General features: G+C 44.6%; 1 protein-coding gene across 2 annotated transcripts; it reads left to right on the top strand.

Annotated features, from left to right (window-relative positions):
• Positions 1 to 5,429: 5,429 nt before the first annotated feature.
• On the top strand, positions 5,430 to 13,065 carry STC1 (stanniocalcin 1). 2 transcript variants are annotated; one of them, XM_063930351.1, is made up of 4 exons: positions 5,430 to 5,609; positions 8,301 to 8,443; positions 9,544 to 9,755; positions 12,016 to 13,065. In XM_063930351.1, exons 1-4 carry the CDS (start codon positions 5,477 to 5,479, stop codon positions 12,284 to 12,286), a joined length of 759 nt encoding a protein of 252 aa, XP_063786421.1. In that variant the 5' UTR covers positions 5,430 to 5,476; the 3' UTR covers positions 12,287 to 13,065. The 2 variants fall into 2 exon arrangements, with proteins under 2 accessions (XP_063786421.1, XP_063786422.1); XM_063930352.1 differs by having other exon boundaries at positions 8,304 to 8,443.
• Positions 13,066 to 14,889: the final 1,824 nt, after the last annotated feature.

Raw genomic sequence — 14,889 nt, forward strand, 5'->3', positions numbered from 1 at the left:
AGCGTACCCAATAACTCACAGGAAAAAGAAGGGTATGAAGTATATAAAGGTTTCTTTCAAGTGTGTCATTCAATTGCACACAGCGTACCCAAACTCACTCTTGATGATGTGGGATAATTCCTATCAAGGTATCTTTTACTAGGTTTTCTTGGTAAATGGTTCAATCTTCCAAGTTGTACCGTGTATCCTCAATATTTTGAGCATAAAAAAATGGAGCAGAAAGAAAAACCAATGTGTAGTATGTATTGATTGGTAAAAGATCTAATATCTTGATTTTCTTAGTGGAATGCCAGATGTAAAGTGTAGGGGGAGTGATTTATGCTAGACTCACATTAATTGGAGTAACACTCCAACACTCACAGCGGATTATACTACAAGGAGTGTGAGTAGCTATTTTAATTGAATTCATGTGGACTTTGCTTTTTATATTACAAATTTTTTGCTGATACTGCAAAAAAAAGATTTTTTTATTGGAGATTTTTTTCGTTTATGTGTGTGTTTGTATACTCCTTTGTGGAGCTTGTGGAGCCCAATAAATTTTGAATTTTATGGAAAACTACGACCCGGAATGACCTTATCTGATTGATCGTATAAAAGATACCTTGATGGGAACAGCACTTGCTTTACATATGTGAGTCTTGGTACGCATTATATGAAGTTTATCTACATTCCTGTAAAAGATACCTTGATGTGTTTATAACCGGTAATGTTGCTGTGAGTGTTGGGGTACGCCTCTTTCTTTGCATCAATTGGCTATAAGGCACCATATAATGTGTTACTCCAATTAATGTGAGTCTAGCATAAATCACTCCCCCTACACTTTACATCTGGCATTCCACTAAGAAAATCAAGATATTAGATCTTTTACCAATCAATACATACTACACATTGGTTTTTCTTTCTGCTCCATTTTTTTATGCTCAAAATATTGAGGATACACGGTACAACTTGGAAGATTGAACCATTTACCAAGAAAACCTAGTAAAAGATACCTTGATAGGAATTATCCCACATCATCAAGAGTGAGTTTGGGTACGCTGTGTGCAATTGAATGACACACTTGAAAGAAACCTTTATATACTTCATACCCTTCTTTTTCCTGTGAGTTATTGGGTACGCTCTATATATAGATGATTTCTCCTCTTTCCATCGGTCTTCACAACGCACTCTAAGGGTGAATAGACACGATATCTGATGGCATAAAGATACCTTTATATGAATATATCCATCTATCACTGAGTGAGTGGGGTACGCTGGACCTGAATATCTATATCTGATCAGCCAAAGACTTGTTTTCTCATTCACTTATTGTTGTGAAATACTACACATTGGTTGTTCATTTTTTTCTGTTTCATATCGAAATTATACAAGCCGCATTCTACTCATCTGGAAGGTTGAACAGAGACATCTAAGTCTGCATATTCAGGTCCGGTTCTAGACCTTTGTGGCACCCAGGGCGAAAGTTTCCTTTGCCCCCCCCCTGACAAGAAAAACAGAGTTAGTGTGCGTCAAAGGCGCATGCCCAAAAATAGGGGTGTGGCTTCATAGGGAAGGGGCATGGCCACAGTTGTGCTCTCTGTAGTTATGCCCCCACTAGTTGTGCTCCCAGTAATTGTGCCCCCTGTAGCTGTGCCCCCAGTAATTGTGCCCCCAGTAGTTGTGCCCCCTGTAGCTGTGCCCCCAATAGTTGTGCCCCCTGTCAGGGCCGGATTAAGGTCCTCTCTATGGGAGAGACGTCATGATGTCTCTCCCATAGCGCCGCACAGATACTAGATGTCAATTATGACCTCTAGCGTCTGACAATGGGTCCAATGTGAGGGCGCCCGCTGCAGCCGCTGCAGCCGCTGCGCCCGCCCTGCTTGTCCATGCCTAGAACCGCACCTGTGTGCATGGAGGGATGTAGTTAATATCCCAGCAGTCGGGATCCCGGCGGTCATAATACCGACGCCGGGATTCCGTCCGCCGAGAATGCCAGCAGCGGTGCCAGGACTATTCCCACTCGTGGGTGTCCACAACACCCACAGAGTGGGAACAGAACCTGAGGTGAGCGCAGCAAGCCTGTGAGGGGCTTTCTATCGCTCGCCCTTCTGCCGGCATTCTGGCGGTCGGGATCCCGGTGTCGGTATACAGACCTCCAGGATCCCGGCCACTGGGATTCCATCCTCAACCCGACCAGGACGTGTGTATGCGCACCCATAGGATAGCAATCAGTGCGTGTGCCCGTGTGGTCATGTCGCAGGCTAGATGAGCGTGGCTACATCTGTATGTCAATCTCCAGTGACAGGGCTGGTACAGGTCACATTCTCCAGTGGCAGGGCTGGTACAGGTCACATTCTCCAGTGACAGGGCTGGTACAGGTCACATTCTCCAGTGACAGGGCTGGTACAGGTCACATTCTCCAGTGACAGGGCTGGTACAGGTCACATTCTCCAGTGACAGGGCTGGTACAGGTCACATTCTCCAGTGACAGGGCTGGTACTGGTCACATTCTCCAGTGGCAGGGCTGGTACAGGTCACATGCTCCAGTGGCAGGGCTGGTACTGGTCACATTCTCCAGTGGCAGGGCTGGTACAGGTCACATTCTCCAGTGACAGGGCTGGTACTGGTCACATTCTCCAGTGGCAGGGCTGGTACAGGTCACATGCTCCAGTGACAGGGCTGGTACAGGTCACATTCTCCAGTGGCAGGGCTGGTACAGGTCACATTCTCCAGTGACAGGGCTGGTACAGGTCACATTCTCCAGTGACAGGGCTGGTACAGGTCACATTCTCCAGTGGCAGGGCTGGTACAGGTCACATTCTCCAGTGGCAGGGCTGGTACAGGTCACATTCTCCAGTGACAGGGCTGGTACAGGTCACATTCTCCAGTGGCAGGGCTGGTACAGGTCACATTCTCCAGTGGCAGGGCTGGTACAGGTCACATTCTCCAGTGGCAGGGCTGGTACAGGTCACATTCTCCAGTGGCAGGGCTGGTACAGGTCACATTCTCCAGTGGCAGGGCTGGTACAGGTCACATGCTCCAGTGGCTAGGTTCACAGCACTGTAGAGAATACATAGGTGGCAGGTGAGTAAAACAAACCCAGCTGGAAAATACTAATCGGAGCAAATGTCTAATAATGTGTGGAGAGGCCAGATGTAACAATATAGGAGCTTTGGGGTCCCCCAGTCTTCCTGCAATCATCCTGCAATGCTGCTGACATGATGTACAGTACATGTATTTCTCTTGAAAAAGGTGCATGAAGTGACTTTCTTTAATATTGGAGTCATTATGTGACCAATCTTTGACCATGTATGGGAGGATGTGGATCTACATTAACAGACACATACTGTAGACATTGGTGGTGTTTGTGATCATGACTAAGATCTCTGCTGGGATCGAAATGTTAATCCAAAGGTTATGGTTTTTATGACGTTTACTTTTTTGTTTGTTTACTGTTGTGTGATTGTTTTGTACTGTTTTGTTTACGTTTTTTGTTTGTTTACTGTTGTGTGATTGGTGAGTGCATCACCTTTTGAATAGATAGATAGATAGATAGATAGATAGATAGATAGATAGATAGATAGATAGATAGATAGATAGATAGATAGATAGATAGATAGAATAGATATACTATTCTTGGGTGCATGGTCATGCTCTGAATATACGCAGGTCTTCATTTAGCCGCACACACCCAAGTGTGGTATAGCTAGCTTATCAAATGGCCCCTGTTGTGATGACAGTTCTACATGCAATCTCACTGGGAAGTGTTCTATCATTGGGAAATAATGCATAGTCATGTGATCTAGTAGTGTCCAATCATGTTTATGGGATTTCCCTCATTTTAACACACCTGTTTATAAATAAATATATATTCTATATTTTACAAATGTTTTTAATGTATGTTTTTTAATTGTATGGGTTCCGCACATGGAGGCCTGAGACTGGACTACCCTCCTGTGTGATCAGTCAATTCTAAGCCACCCAGATAAGTAGGGAAATTGACTGGCCAGCAATGCTGCTGTTTTCCAGTATCGCCGGGAGCTGCTGCTCCAGAGAGTTATTCATTTATTTTTAAATTTAAAAAAAAGTAAAAAAGAAAGAATTTAAAAAGTGCAAACTTTCATTGTTAGAACAGTCGATAAATGCTGGACCTAACTGATGTTTCCAAAGACCTGCAGGACATTCCACCAACTACTTACAACCTTTAAAAATAGAATTTTGTAGTAGCCCAAAATATTGTTTGGTTTTTGCCAAACTTTATTCCAGCAAATAACTTCTTACATGAGCTGTTTTCCTGCCCGTTTCCCTTTGCTAGAACCCCTGATGATACTATACAGAAAAATCAGTTTACCCTTTTTATTTAATTGATAATATCACACATTATTTTTTATATAACATAAACATATTTGATGTATACAGAGAGAAGGATACAAGTGTCAGTGAAAAGCTGTGTTCTGAAGAGCTTGCAATCTATAGGTGGAACAGCAAGTACCATGTTACTAACTCTGTATCTAGGGCACTAAATGAATACAGCGACTAAGGAATGATTTTATTATTACCAGTTAGAACATTGGCACACACATAGCAATTACAAGGGTCACCTAATAAGAGCTCTGGGTTAGTGGTGGGAGCCAAAGAGTTAATATCTCTTCATCTCCCACAGGTTCCGCTCCATTAAATGGGAAGTGTAAAATAAATTGTATATTTGTTGGAAATTTTCCTCAGGGCAGGATGTGAACGTGTACAGAAACCGCCGCCAGGTCAGGTGGCACCAAAAGGGCCGCTGTTTATCAGGGGTGCTTAGGAATCAGGAATGGAAGGAATATGCGTTTGCCACGGATATGTGCTATGCTTTAGTATAGTGACATGTAACCTATGTCTCTCCATCACTTGTGAACTACATATCCCAGCATGCCCTGACAGAAGTTTTTACATAGGTTGCCTATTTACCTTGATTATGGCTGTTACCGAATGAATTTTATGCCATGCTATCTTTTGACCTCTACCCTGTGATTTCCATCTCATGGCATCTACCTTATGCTGTATTGATGATTTGGGGGAGCTCAGTTTGCCCAAGTGCAGGAATTGTAGCCAAGCAAGCCATGTTACACTGCAATGGGGGCTTAGGAAAATGATACACATGCAGTGCACACACTTACTGACCACACTGTATTTTAATGTCTCCATCTGACTTACAAATGTCATGCACAGACCTGGCCAGTGGCTGGGGCAGCACACACATAGACCTAGCACTGTTAGGATGTAGACCCTTATCAGTGCTATGTAGCCCCCCCTGTGCCTGGAAGGTGATGAGTTCTTGGTCATAAGTTCTGGGAAAACTTTTTTTTTTTCTCACATAATAATGAATGAGCCTTAGCTGTGATTGGCCAATGGAGAGAGGTTGCTGATTGGCTGCAGATAAGTTTTGTGTATAAATGTGTCAGGTCTGAGCCTACTCCCAGCAGACAGGGTCCGACTCCGGGCATTGGGACAGAGCATGCAGCATCACACGTGCATCCTCCCCATTCTCCTCCTCCTGCTGCTGCATACCATCCTGGGCTCAGCTTATGACACCGACCAAGGAGACTTACCGGGGGGCAGGAGAAGCAGAGGGGCATCACAGGGATCAGGTACGAAGGCAATGGGCGTATAATGTCGTATTTCATATTAGAATGCATATTGCATTAAGGCTCAGTGTAAATATACTTCAGTATATCGGGATCTGCAGCAGTAATGCAGGAATCATGCAGTGTGTGACTTTAAAGCCTTTGTGGAACTACAAGTCCACACATGCCCTGCAGATCTCCTGCTACTTGCATCTGTCTGAGGTCCTGAAAAATCCCCAGCAAAGTCCATACTCTCTGGTCTTACAATCTGCCCACACATGAATGTAATATACCCAAATCTAGAGGGGGCATTAGAACCAATTAATATATGTATACTGACAGTGGACAGAGCTGCATTTTATGCAATGTAAGTATGCCATGAGGGCACAGTTGATAAGATTAGGTAGCCAGTACATAGCGGGGTATGTGCCCCTGAGGGCACTGAGACTGCACTTTAACCTCTTGTGGTTTATAATGCACTGGCTGCACAGTGCAACAGACTGGGTGAAATGGTTCATGTGCATATTTTGCTAAACTTAGATGCTGTATGTGGTATCCCCCGCATGTATCATTTATTGCCATTCATTTATATTGTGCCAGTGTATTCAGTCCTTGCCCAGTAGATCTTAGGGGCAGATGGAACAAGCCTTGGAAAGTGATAAAGTGGAGAGAGATGCAGTACCAGCCAATCAGCTCCTAACTGTCATGTTACAGGATGTGTTTGAAAAATGTCAGGAACTGACTGGTCATTACTTTATCTCTCTCCACTGTATCACTCTCCAAGGCTAGTACATATCCTCCTTAGTCTATATTATCCACACAAACACTAACATTGATCTCCCAGTATACTTTTGGTAGGATTTTGGAAGATATACAGAAATTCCAACCAGATATGCCTTTTATGACTGTGAGACAGCAATGCTAGCCACTGTACCACCGTGTCATTAATGTATGATCCATATCAGCTTAGTGTGTTTAATAAATCCATGGACCATGACACAAACAATAAAGTATTTTTTTTTATATCCTATCCCCAATTCTTGATGATATGGTTTGTAAATTGTTGATCATTTTTATACTGTGTTGGAAATAAAGTATAAAGTATCGATGTACTTGTGTGCTATAGAATCCTAGCCTAAAGATATGTTATTACCTACTCGTTACTATCACTACAATAGATTGATTTCTACTTTGTGGGAATGAATAAACTCACAAGTTATCATTCAGTCACAAGCCAGCAAATCATTGTATTAGCATTTGGGGAAAATAAATAATAAGAAAATATTCTGCACATTCTTACACCACTTTTGTTACCATAGTAGTGGACGCGGGATGTAGTCAGGATCCCGGCGGTCAGAATTCCGACGCCAGGATTCCAACTGCCAGAATGCCGGCAGCGCCGCCACAGCTATTCCTACTCCTGGGTATCCACGACACCCATAGAGTGGGAATAGAAACTGTGGCAAGCCACCGAGCCCGCAAGGGGCTTCATTGCGCTCATTCCCCCTGCGGGCATTCTGCCGGTTTGGATCCTGTCGTTGGTATTCTGACCATCGGGAACCCAACCGCCGGGATCCAGTACCCAACCCATGGATGCACAGCTCATTACAACATACGTTTGTGTCATAATGACATGAGAGGAATGTGTAAAGATATTATTGATCTCTTTCTTCTATGACATGCTAATACTGTAGGCCTGTTTCTGCCCTCTCTGGGCAAAGATGAAACAGAGCATTTAAAGGCTCATTTATCATCAAGTGATAAAACTCGTTGTGAATGAGAAAATTTGTTGCATATGATAATTGGTGCTCCAGCCAATCAGCTCCCAACTGTCATGTGTGCAGATCCTGTCATGAGTTTGAAAAATGACAATTGAGAGCTGATTGGCTGGAGCACCATGTATCATACACAACGAGTTACATCATTCACAATGAGTTTTATCACTTGTTGATAAATGGGCCCCATAGCATAGCTCTGCAATACAAAATGCAAGCTTAACCAATGTAAGACGTGTATACATTGGGAAAGTTAACAGCATAAAAACAGAGGCCACTGCCAGAAAGGAACTGTCAGGTTCTGTATTTCAGTGTAATCCTAGAGGTTCTGTTTTTCTGTTTATGTGCTACGAGTAGTACTGCTGCTTTTATTGGCCCTCATTCCGAGTTGATCGGTCGCAAGGCGAATTTAGCAGAGTTACACACGCTAAGCCGCCGCCTACTGGGAGTGAATCTTAGCTTCTTAAAATTGCGACCGATGTATTCGCAATATTGCGATTACTAACTACTTAGCAGTTTCAGAGTAGCTCCAGACTTACTCTGCCTGTGCGATCATTTCAGTGCTTGTCGTTCCTGGTTGACGTCACAAACACACCCAGCGTTCGCCCAGGCACTCCCACCGTTTCCCCGGCCACTCCTGCGTTTTTTCCGGAAACGGTAGCGTTTTCAGCCACACGCCCCTGAAACGCCGTGTTTCCGCCCAGTAACACCCATTTCCTGTCAATCACATTACGATCGCCGGAGCGAAGAAAAAGCCGTGAGTAAAATTACTTTCATCATAGTAAAGTTACTTGGCGCAGTCGCAGTGCGAACATTGCGCATGCGTACTAAGCGGATTTTCACTGCGATGCGATGAAAAATACCGAGCGAACAACTCGGAATGAGGGCCATTGTGTGGTCTTTCTGGCTCTTACTATGTGGCGTGGTGTCTCCTGTTCAGTAGAAGTGGTTCGTTGCCTGAACGGGGCTCTGCAAGTTGGCTGTGGAGCCTTTGCCTGCCTGGAGAACACAACCTGTGACACGGACGGGCTGTATGACATCTGCAAGTCTTTTTTGTACAGTGCGGCCAAGCTTGACACCCAGGTACAGTGACAGACATGCTGCATATCCACATGAGCAAATGCATATACAGGGCAAAAAGATACAAATGATCTTTGCATTCAACTGTTCATGAGCCCATAATCCAGAGCACAACGCATTTCTAGGTGATCATCTTAAATGATACAAAGCATAAGGAGTAATATTTGTCTGTGTAGATAGATAGATAGATAGATAGATAGTAGAATTTTAGTGGTAGCCATGTGATAATGCTCTCTATTCAGCCTTTGAACATTTAATTAGTGATCTGAGATAAGACAGAAAAAGCAGACACAGCGTGTACTTGCTTACTTGGATTTTACCAACTATCTCTTTTTGTTAGTATAAAGTAATGGTGTTTTTGACAGGTATGTGGTGTGCACACTCCAAAATTAAAATTAATAAGAAAAAAATACCTACAGCAGTGTCAGTATTAAATAGAGCCCTGCATAAGGCAGAGCACCCTGTGGAGGTGGTCAGTCCTGTTACCCTGCCTGTCCTGTTACCCTACCTGTCCTGTTACCCTGCCTGTCCTGTTGACCTGCCTGTCCTGTTACCCTACTGGTCCTGTTACCCTGCCTGTCTTGTTACCCTACCTGTCCTGTTACTCTGCTTGTTCTGTTACCCTACCGGTCCTGTTACTCTGCCTGTCCTGTTACCCTACCGGTCCTGTTACTCTGCCTGTCATGTTACCCTACTGGTCCTGTTACTCTGCCTGTCATGTTACCCTACCAGTTCTGTTACTCTGCCTGTTCTGTTACTCTGCCTGTCCTGTTACCCTGCCTGTTTTGTTACCCTACCTGTCCTGTTACTCTGCTTGTCCTATTACCCTACCGGTCCTGTTACTCTGCCTGTCCTGTTGCCCTACCAATCCTGTTACTTTGCCTGTCATGTTATCCTACTGGTCCTGTTACTCTTGCCTGTCCTGTTACCCTACCAGTCCTGTTACTCTGCCTGTCCTGTTACTCTGCCTCTCATGTTACTCTGCCTGTCCTGTTACTCTGCCTGTCCTGTTACTCTGCATTATCCTTCCATTATTTACTGTTACATTGCGCACTCAGATGTCACTGTGGACTGTGTATGTCTCACCTGCTTTCTCCCTGCAGGGGAAGATTTTTGTGAAGGAAAGCTTGAAGTGCATGGTGACCGGTATAACATCTAAAGTGTTCCTGGCAATCCGGAGGTGCTCCAGCCTCCAGCGGATGATCTCGGAGGTGCAGGAGGATTGTTACACCAAGCTGGAGCTTTGCACTGTCGCACGTTACAACCCAGAAGCAGTCGCTGAGGTCGTGCATCTGCCACAGCTATTTTCCAACAGGTGAGATTTATGTTACTTCCCTAACTGCTTATCCAGGGTATCCTCTTACTTGGGACGTGCTCCATGCTTCCATATAGCGGTAGGCTGGTGGTTGGTTATGTCCATATAGTCTTCTTGCTGCATGTTTTCCTTCATGTTTCTTCATTCAGTGAAGATCCAGTGGTTTCCATAAATACATTGGAATATTTTGGCATATTGTCTATATTGAGCGTCGTTGGTTCCCAATATGCACCTATAATCAGTAGTTGTGATCATTCTAAAAGACACAAATGTAATGTCTACTGATAAATGTTAAATAAAAATGCCATATTTGATTTATGGATATGGGATCACTTTGTGCCCTTCTACTGTGTCTCTACAAGGACCTTCCACAGCGGCCAAGTCTTACTAATATTTCTTGTTCCATTTATTCAGTTAGGGCTCATCCACATCAGCGGAATAATCAAGCTGAGTTCCAAGGGGAACAGACAAGTCACTGGTTAAATACCACATGACCACATATGTATTGATTAAATTCCCATCCATGTGGATATTGTGGGCGGGATGTACTAAGACGGCGGTAACATTCCGCCACATTCTGCATTGATTCTTATCGCATATGTACTAACATATGCGATAACTATTACAATGCCTTAAAAGCTGCCACCTGCGTTACCTGTGCCGCTGAGTGAGAGGGTTTGCAGGGGGCTCTGTCACCTCCCAGCCCTGGGAGGTGACTTCTGTAGTCAGTCCCGGGCTCCTCCTCCTCCCTGCAGCCAGAAGTACAGCCGGCTGTCTTCCTGGGGCAGGAGGAGGCTGGGATCCGGGACTGCAAGCCTGCAGTCAGGTATGCGGGGTCGGCGTGAGCGGCGGAGGGGGCGGGATGTGGTAAGAAGCCCATAGGCTTCTATAGGGTATCACCATAAAAAGGTGGCGATACCTTCTCAAGCGATAAGTAGCCAGATGGGTCTTTAGTACATTTAAAAATGCGGTAAAACCCCCGAAAACTGGGATTTTACCCCATTTTTCCTTAGTAAATCCCACCCTGTAAGTTGCATGAAGTGTCCACAAGAAAATAGTTTTGGCGTCACCTTTTCCTGGTCTTTACTGTTATTGTGAACAGCATAGGAATCACACTTGTGGTGTTTTTTCCTAGCCCAGCTGTATAATTGCATCACCTAATGTCTTGGGAGGCAGCTCAAACGATTTGTTCATTTTCGTGAATATTGTATATAACCTAGGTAACCTCAGTTAGCCTAGGAGCTTATTAGTGATAACAAACATAGGGGGACATTTACTAAGCATAAGAGCGGAGAAGTGAGCCAGTGGAGAAGTTGCCCACGGCAACCAATCAGCACTTAAGTAACATCTATAATTTGCATACTATAAAATGATACAGAGCTGCTGATTGGTTGATGGGGCCACTTCTCCACTCATATCACTGCTTAGTAAATGTCCCCCATAGATTTGGTTTTATGACAAATCTAAAGTAGCAAGCCACCGTAACTGGTGTAGAGGCAGCTACATGATGGTGCTATGCTCTTGTGTTTACTTGTCTTTTAAATCCACGTGAATCTATATAAAAGTGGTGGCGTCCTGACCGAATCCCATGGCGTTACCTAGAATTTTGGAGGCATATGAAGTCTCTAAATGCTACAGAAAATGCATCACCTGTGTAAACAAGCCCTATAGCTATATTGCACAGGTACTATATACACGTTTATATTCTAAAGCATTTTCCTTTTTTTATGTTTGTATTTGCTATATTTCATGCACCAATAAAACCCGAGCCCTGCTAATCGTAGAAAAAGTATTGAATTTCTGATGTCAAGATGAGAATGTAACTAAATTAATATATCTGTGAGTGATGCTATCAGTGGTCAAATTATTACATTAAATTGTAAGGATTTAATTGTATTGGCCAAATAAACATTATTAGACAAAGTATCTTAATTTCCTGTGTACAAAACATTGTTCAAAATACATTAGAATTGGTGAGATTTATCAAAGATTGGAAAAAGATAAAGTGGAGAGTGATAAAGTACCAACAAATAGTTCCTAACTGCCATTTTTCAAACACAGCCTGTAACGTGACAGTTAGGAGCTGGTTGGTTGGTACGTTATCACCGTGCAATTTATCACTCTCTAAGGCTTGATAAATCTGGGCCTTTATCTCTCTGCACTTTATCTCTTTCCAATCTTTGATAAATCCCCCCCAATGTCCCTTAAGATACTGCAGAGTGGTGGTGACTCTGATCGGACTGTCCCTTGCTCATTTCAGATATCACAACAAACTCTTGACCAGTCTTTTGGATTGTGATGACGTGACAGTGTCGGCCGTAAAGAGCAACCTGATGAATCACCTTGGACCCAATCTAGCCAGTCTATTCAAAGTCTTGCAAGGTGACAAGTGTTCCCAGCTCCAACCCAAAGCCGACTTAAACCGCAAGAGAAATGTGGATCCACAGAAACTCCGGCTCTATCTCCGCAGCTTCCGGAATGAAGGCCTTGGATCGGTCTCTTCTATCCAAGACTCCTCAGAAGATTATTAGCAGCCGCCAGAACATGTGGGAAACTATTACCAAAGTCATGCAAAGTTAGATGTTACCTAAGTAGAACTGCTGCCGTATTTGTTTTGTTGTAAGAAATCGAGCAGCAGCCCAATTAGATGTTCATCTTTTAGAAAGCTAGATGAACTGTGCCCCCCCTTTCAGTATACTGAATGTAATAGGCCCTACACACTGGCAATATGAGGGAAAGATATGAACGATCTTGTTCAATAATGATCGAGATACCGTTCATATCTTTCAGTGTGGAGGCACCAGCGCTCGTTTATCGCTGGTGCCCTGCCGCTTGTGCATGCAGGCCAATATGGACGATTTTGTCCATATTTGCTGCACTGCTATGGAGCCGAGTGACGGGGGGAGTGAAGAAACATCACTTCCCCCGTCTCTGCCCTCCCGCTGCCGGGTCGCCCGTATCCGTCATCGGGCAGCTCGGTGGCAGATTGCGCAATGTGTAGGGCCCATTAGTCTCTTTAGGGTATATGTACTAAACATCGATTTTTCATAGCCACTGATTCTCAGTAACTGTGAGCGCTGGATTTAAAAGGACATCAGTAATACATGCAAAACAAGTATGCTTAGTCAATATATACCCTTGTCTTTATTTGGTTGGTAGGAAAAACTGCATTTGCATGACACCACAAAGGGAAATTGTTGCAGGTCTTGTTTGTTTAATAATGAGGATTCTCTGTTCTGGTTAAACCACCTTCCAGAGAAAATGTTATATGGAAAAGGCTGAGTACATAATAAAAGTCACCTTCATCTTACACACCTTTGGTTACTGTGCTTATTCTCCACTGTCTTACTGTGACATAGCACTGAATGTAATGTATATGATATATATTTAAACAATCTGTTTTATTGAAGTTTTTGTCAAAAGGGGAGAGGGATACAGAACAAAGGATTAAATGGGGGTTTAATACAATAGCAATCTAACAGAATCCAGTCAAGATCCCTGTGGTCAGGTTTCCAGCAGTCAAAATTCCAACACCAGAATCCCGGCACCGGAATCCCAACCGCCAGGATCCCAAATGGGCATGGACCAGGCTGCCAGGCAGGTAAGCCACGGGAGGGGGAGGGGGGGGGGAGGAGTTAGGTTTAGGCTGCGAGGGTAGGGTTAGGATTAGGCTGCGAGGAAGGGAGGATTAGGGTTAGGCTACGGGGGGAGGGGGGAGAGTTAGGTTTAGGCTGCGGGGGTAGGGTTAGGATTAGGCTGCGAGGAAGGGAGGATTAGGGTTAGGCTACGGGGGGAGGGGGGAGAGTTAGGTTTAGGCTGCGGGGGTAGGGTTAGGATTAGGCTGCGAGGAAGGGAGGATTAGGGTTAGGCTACGGGGGGAGGGGGGAGAGTTAGGTTTAGCCATCACCGGGGAGGGTTAGGGTTAGGCTGCGGGGAGGGAGGGTTGTGGTTAGGAGGGCATTGAGGTAAGGTAAGTATACTTACCTTCCCCATGTCAGGATTCTAAGTATCGGGATGCCGCGGTCGTTCATCCGTCTCAACCACCGGCATTTCCTACCATTCGATTCATCAACTCACAATGTAGACCAGCATATGAGATATCTGGGGACTCAGCATCAAATATTCCAGCATTACTAGGTCCTGTTGGTGCACTCAGGAAATGAGTGGACAGTTTTTTCAAATCATTTATGATTATGGGCCAGATGTACTAAGCTTGAAAAGTGATAAATATCACTGTTATAAAGCACCAGCCAATCGGCTCCTAACTGTCATTTTTGAAACACAGCCTGTGACATGGCAGTTAGGAGCCGATTGGCTGGTGCTTTATCACAGTGATATTTATCACTTTTCATGCATAGTACATCTGGCCCTATGTCTGATAATAAAGTTATTTTTATAAGAGATGGCTATGGTTTTAAGGCCAAACGCATTGCAATATTGGTACAATTGCATTAGGGCTCCATAACTTTGAAGGCAAACCAATTTCTCTGACGTCCTAGTGGATGCTGGGAACTCCGTAAGGACCATGGGGAATAGCGGCTCCGCAGGAGACTGGGCACATCTAAAGAAAGCTTTAGGACTAGCTGGTGTGCACTGGCTCCTCCCCCTATGACCCTCCTCCAAGCCTCAGTTAGATTTCTGTGCCCGACGAGAAGGGTGCACACTAGGGGCTCTCCTGAGCTCTTTGTGAAAGTTTTAGTTTAGGTTTATTATTTTCAGTGAGACCTGCTGGCAACAGGCTCACTGCATCGTGGGACTAAGGGGAGAAGAAACGGACTCACCTGCGTGCAGAGTGGATCGGGTTTCTTAGGCTACTGGACATTAGCTCCAGAGGGACGATCACAGGTTCAGCCTGGATGGGTCCCGGAGCCGCGCCGCCGGCCCCCTTACAGAGCCAGAAGAGCGAAGAGGTCCGGTGAAATCGGCGGCAGAAGACGATCCTGTCTTCAGATAAGGTAGCGCACAGCACCGCAGCTGTGCGCCATTGCTCTCAGCACACTTCACACTCCGGTCACTGAGGGTGCAGGGCGCTGGGGGGGCAGCGCCCTGAGACGCAATAAATCGATAAAACCTTATATGGCTAAAATAAATGCATCACATATAACTCCTGGGCTATATGGATGCATTTAACCCC

The sequence above is a fragment of the Pseudophryne corroboree genome, chromosome 6 (genome assembly GCF_028390025.1).
Source record: "Pseudophryne corroboree isolate aPseCor3 chromosome 6, aPseCor3.hap2, whole genome shotgun sequence".
Classification (NCBI taxonomy): Eukaryota; Metazoa; Chordata; class Amphibia; order Anura; family Myobatrachidae; genus Pseudophryne; species Pseudophryne corroboree.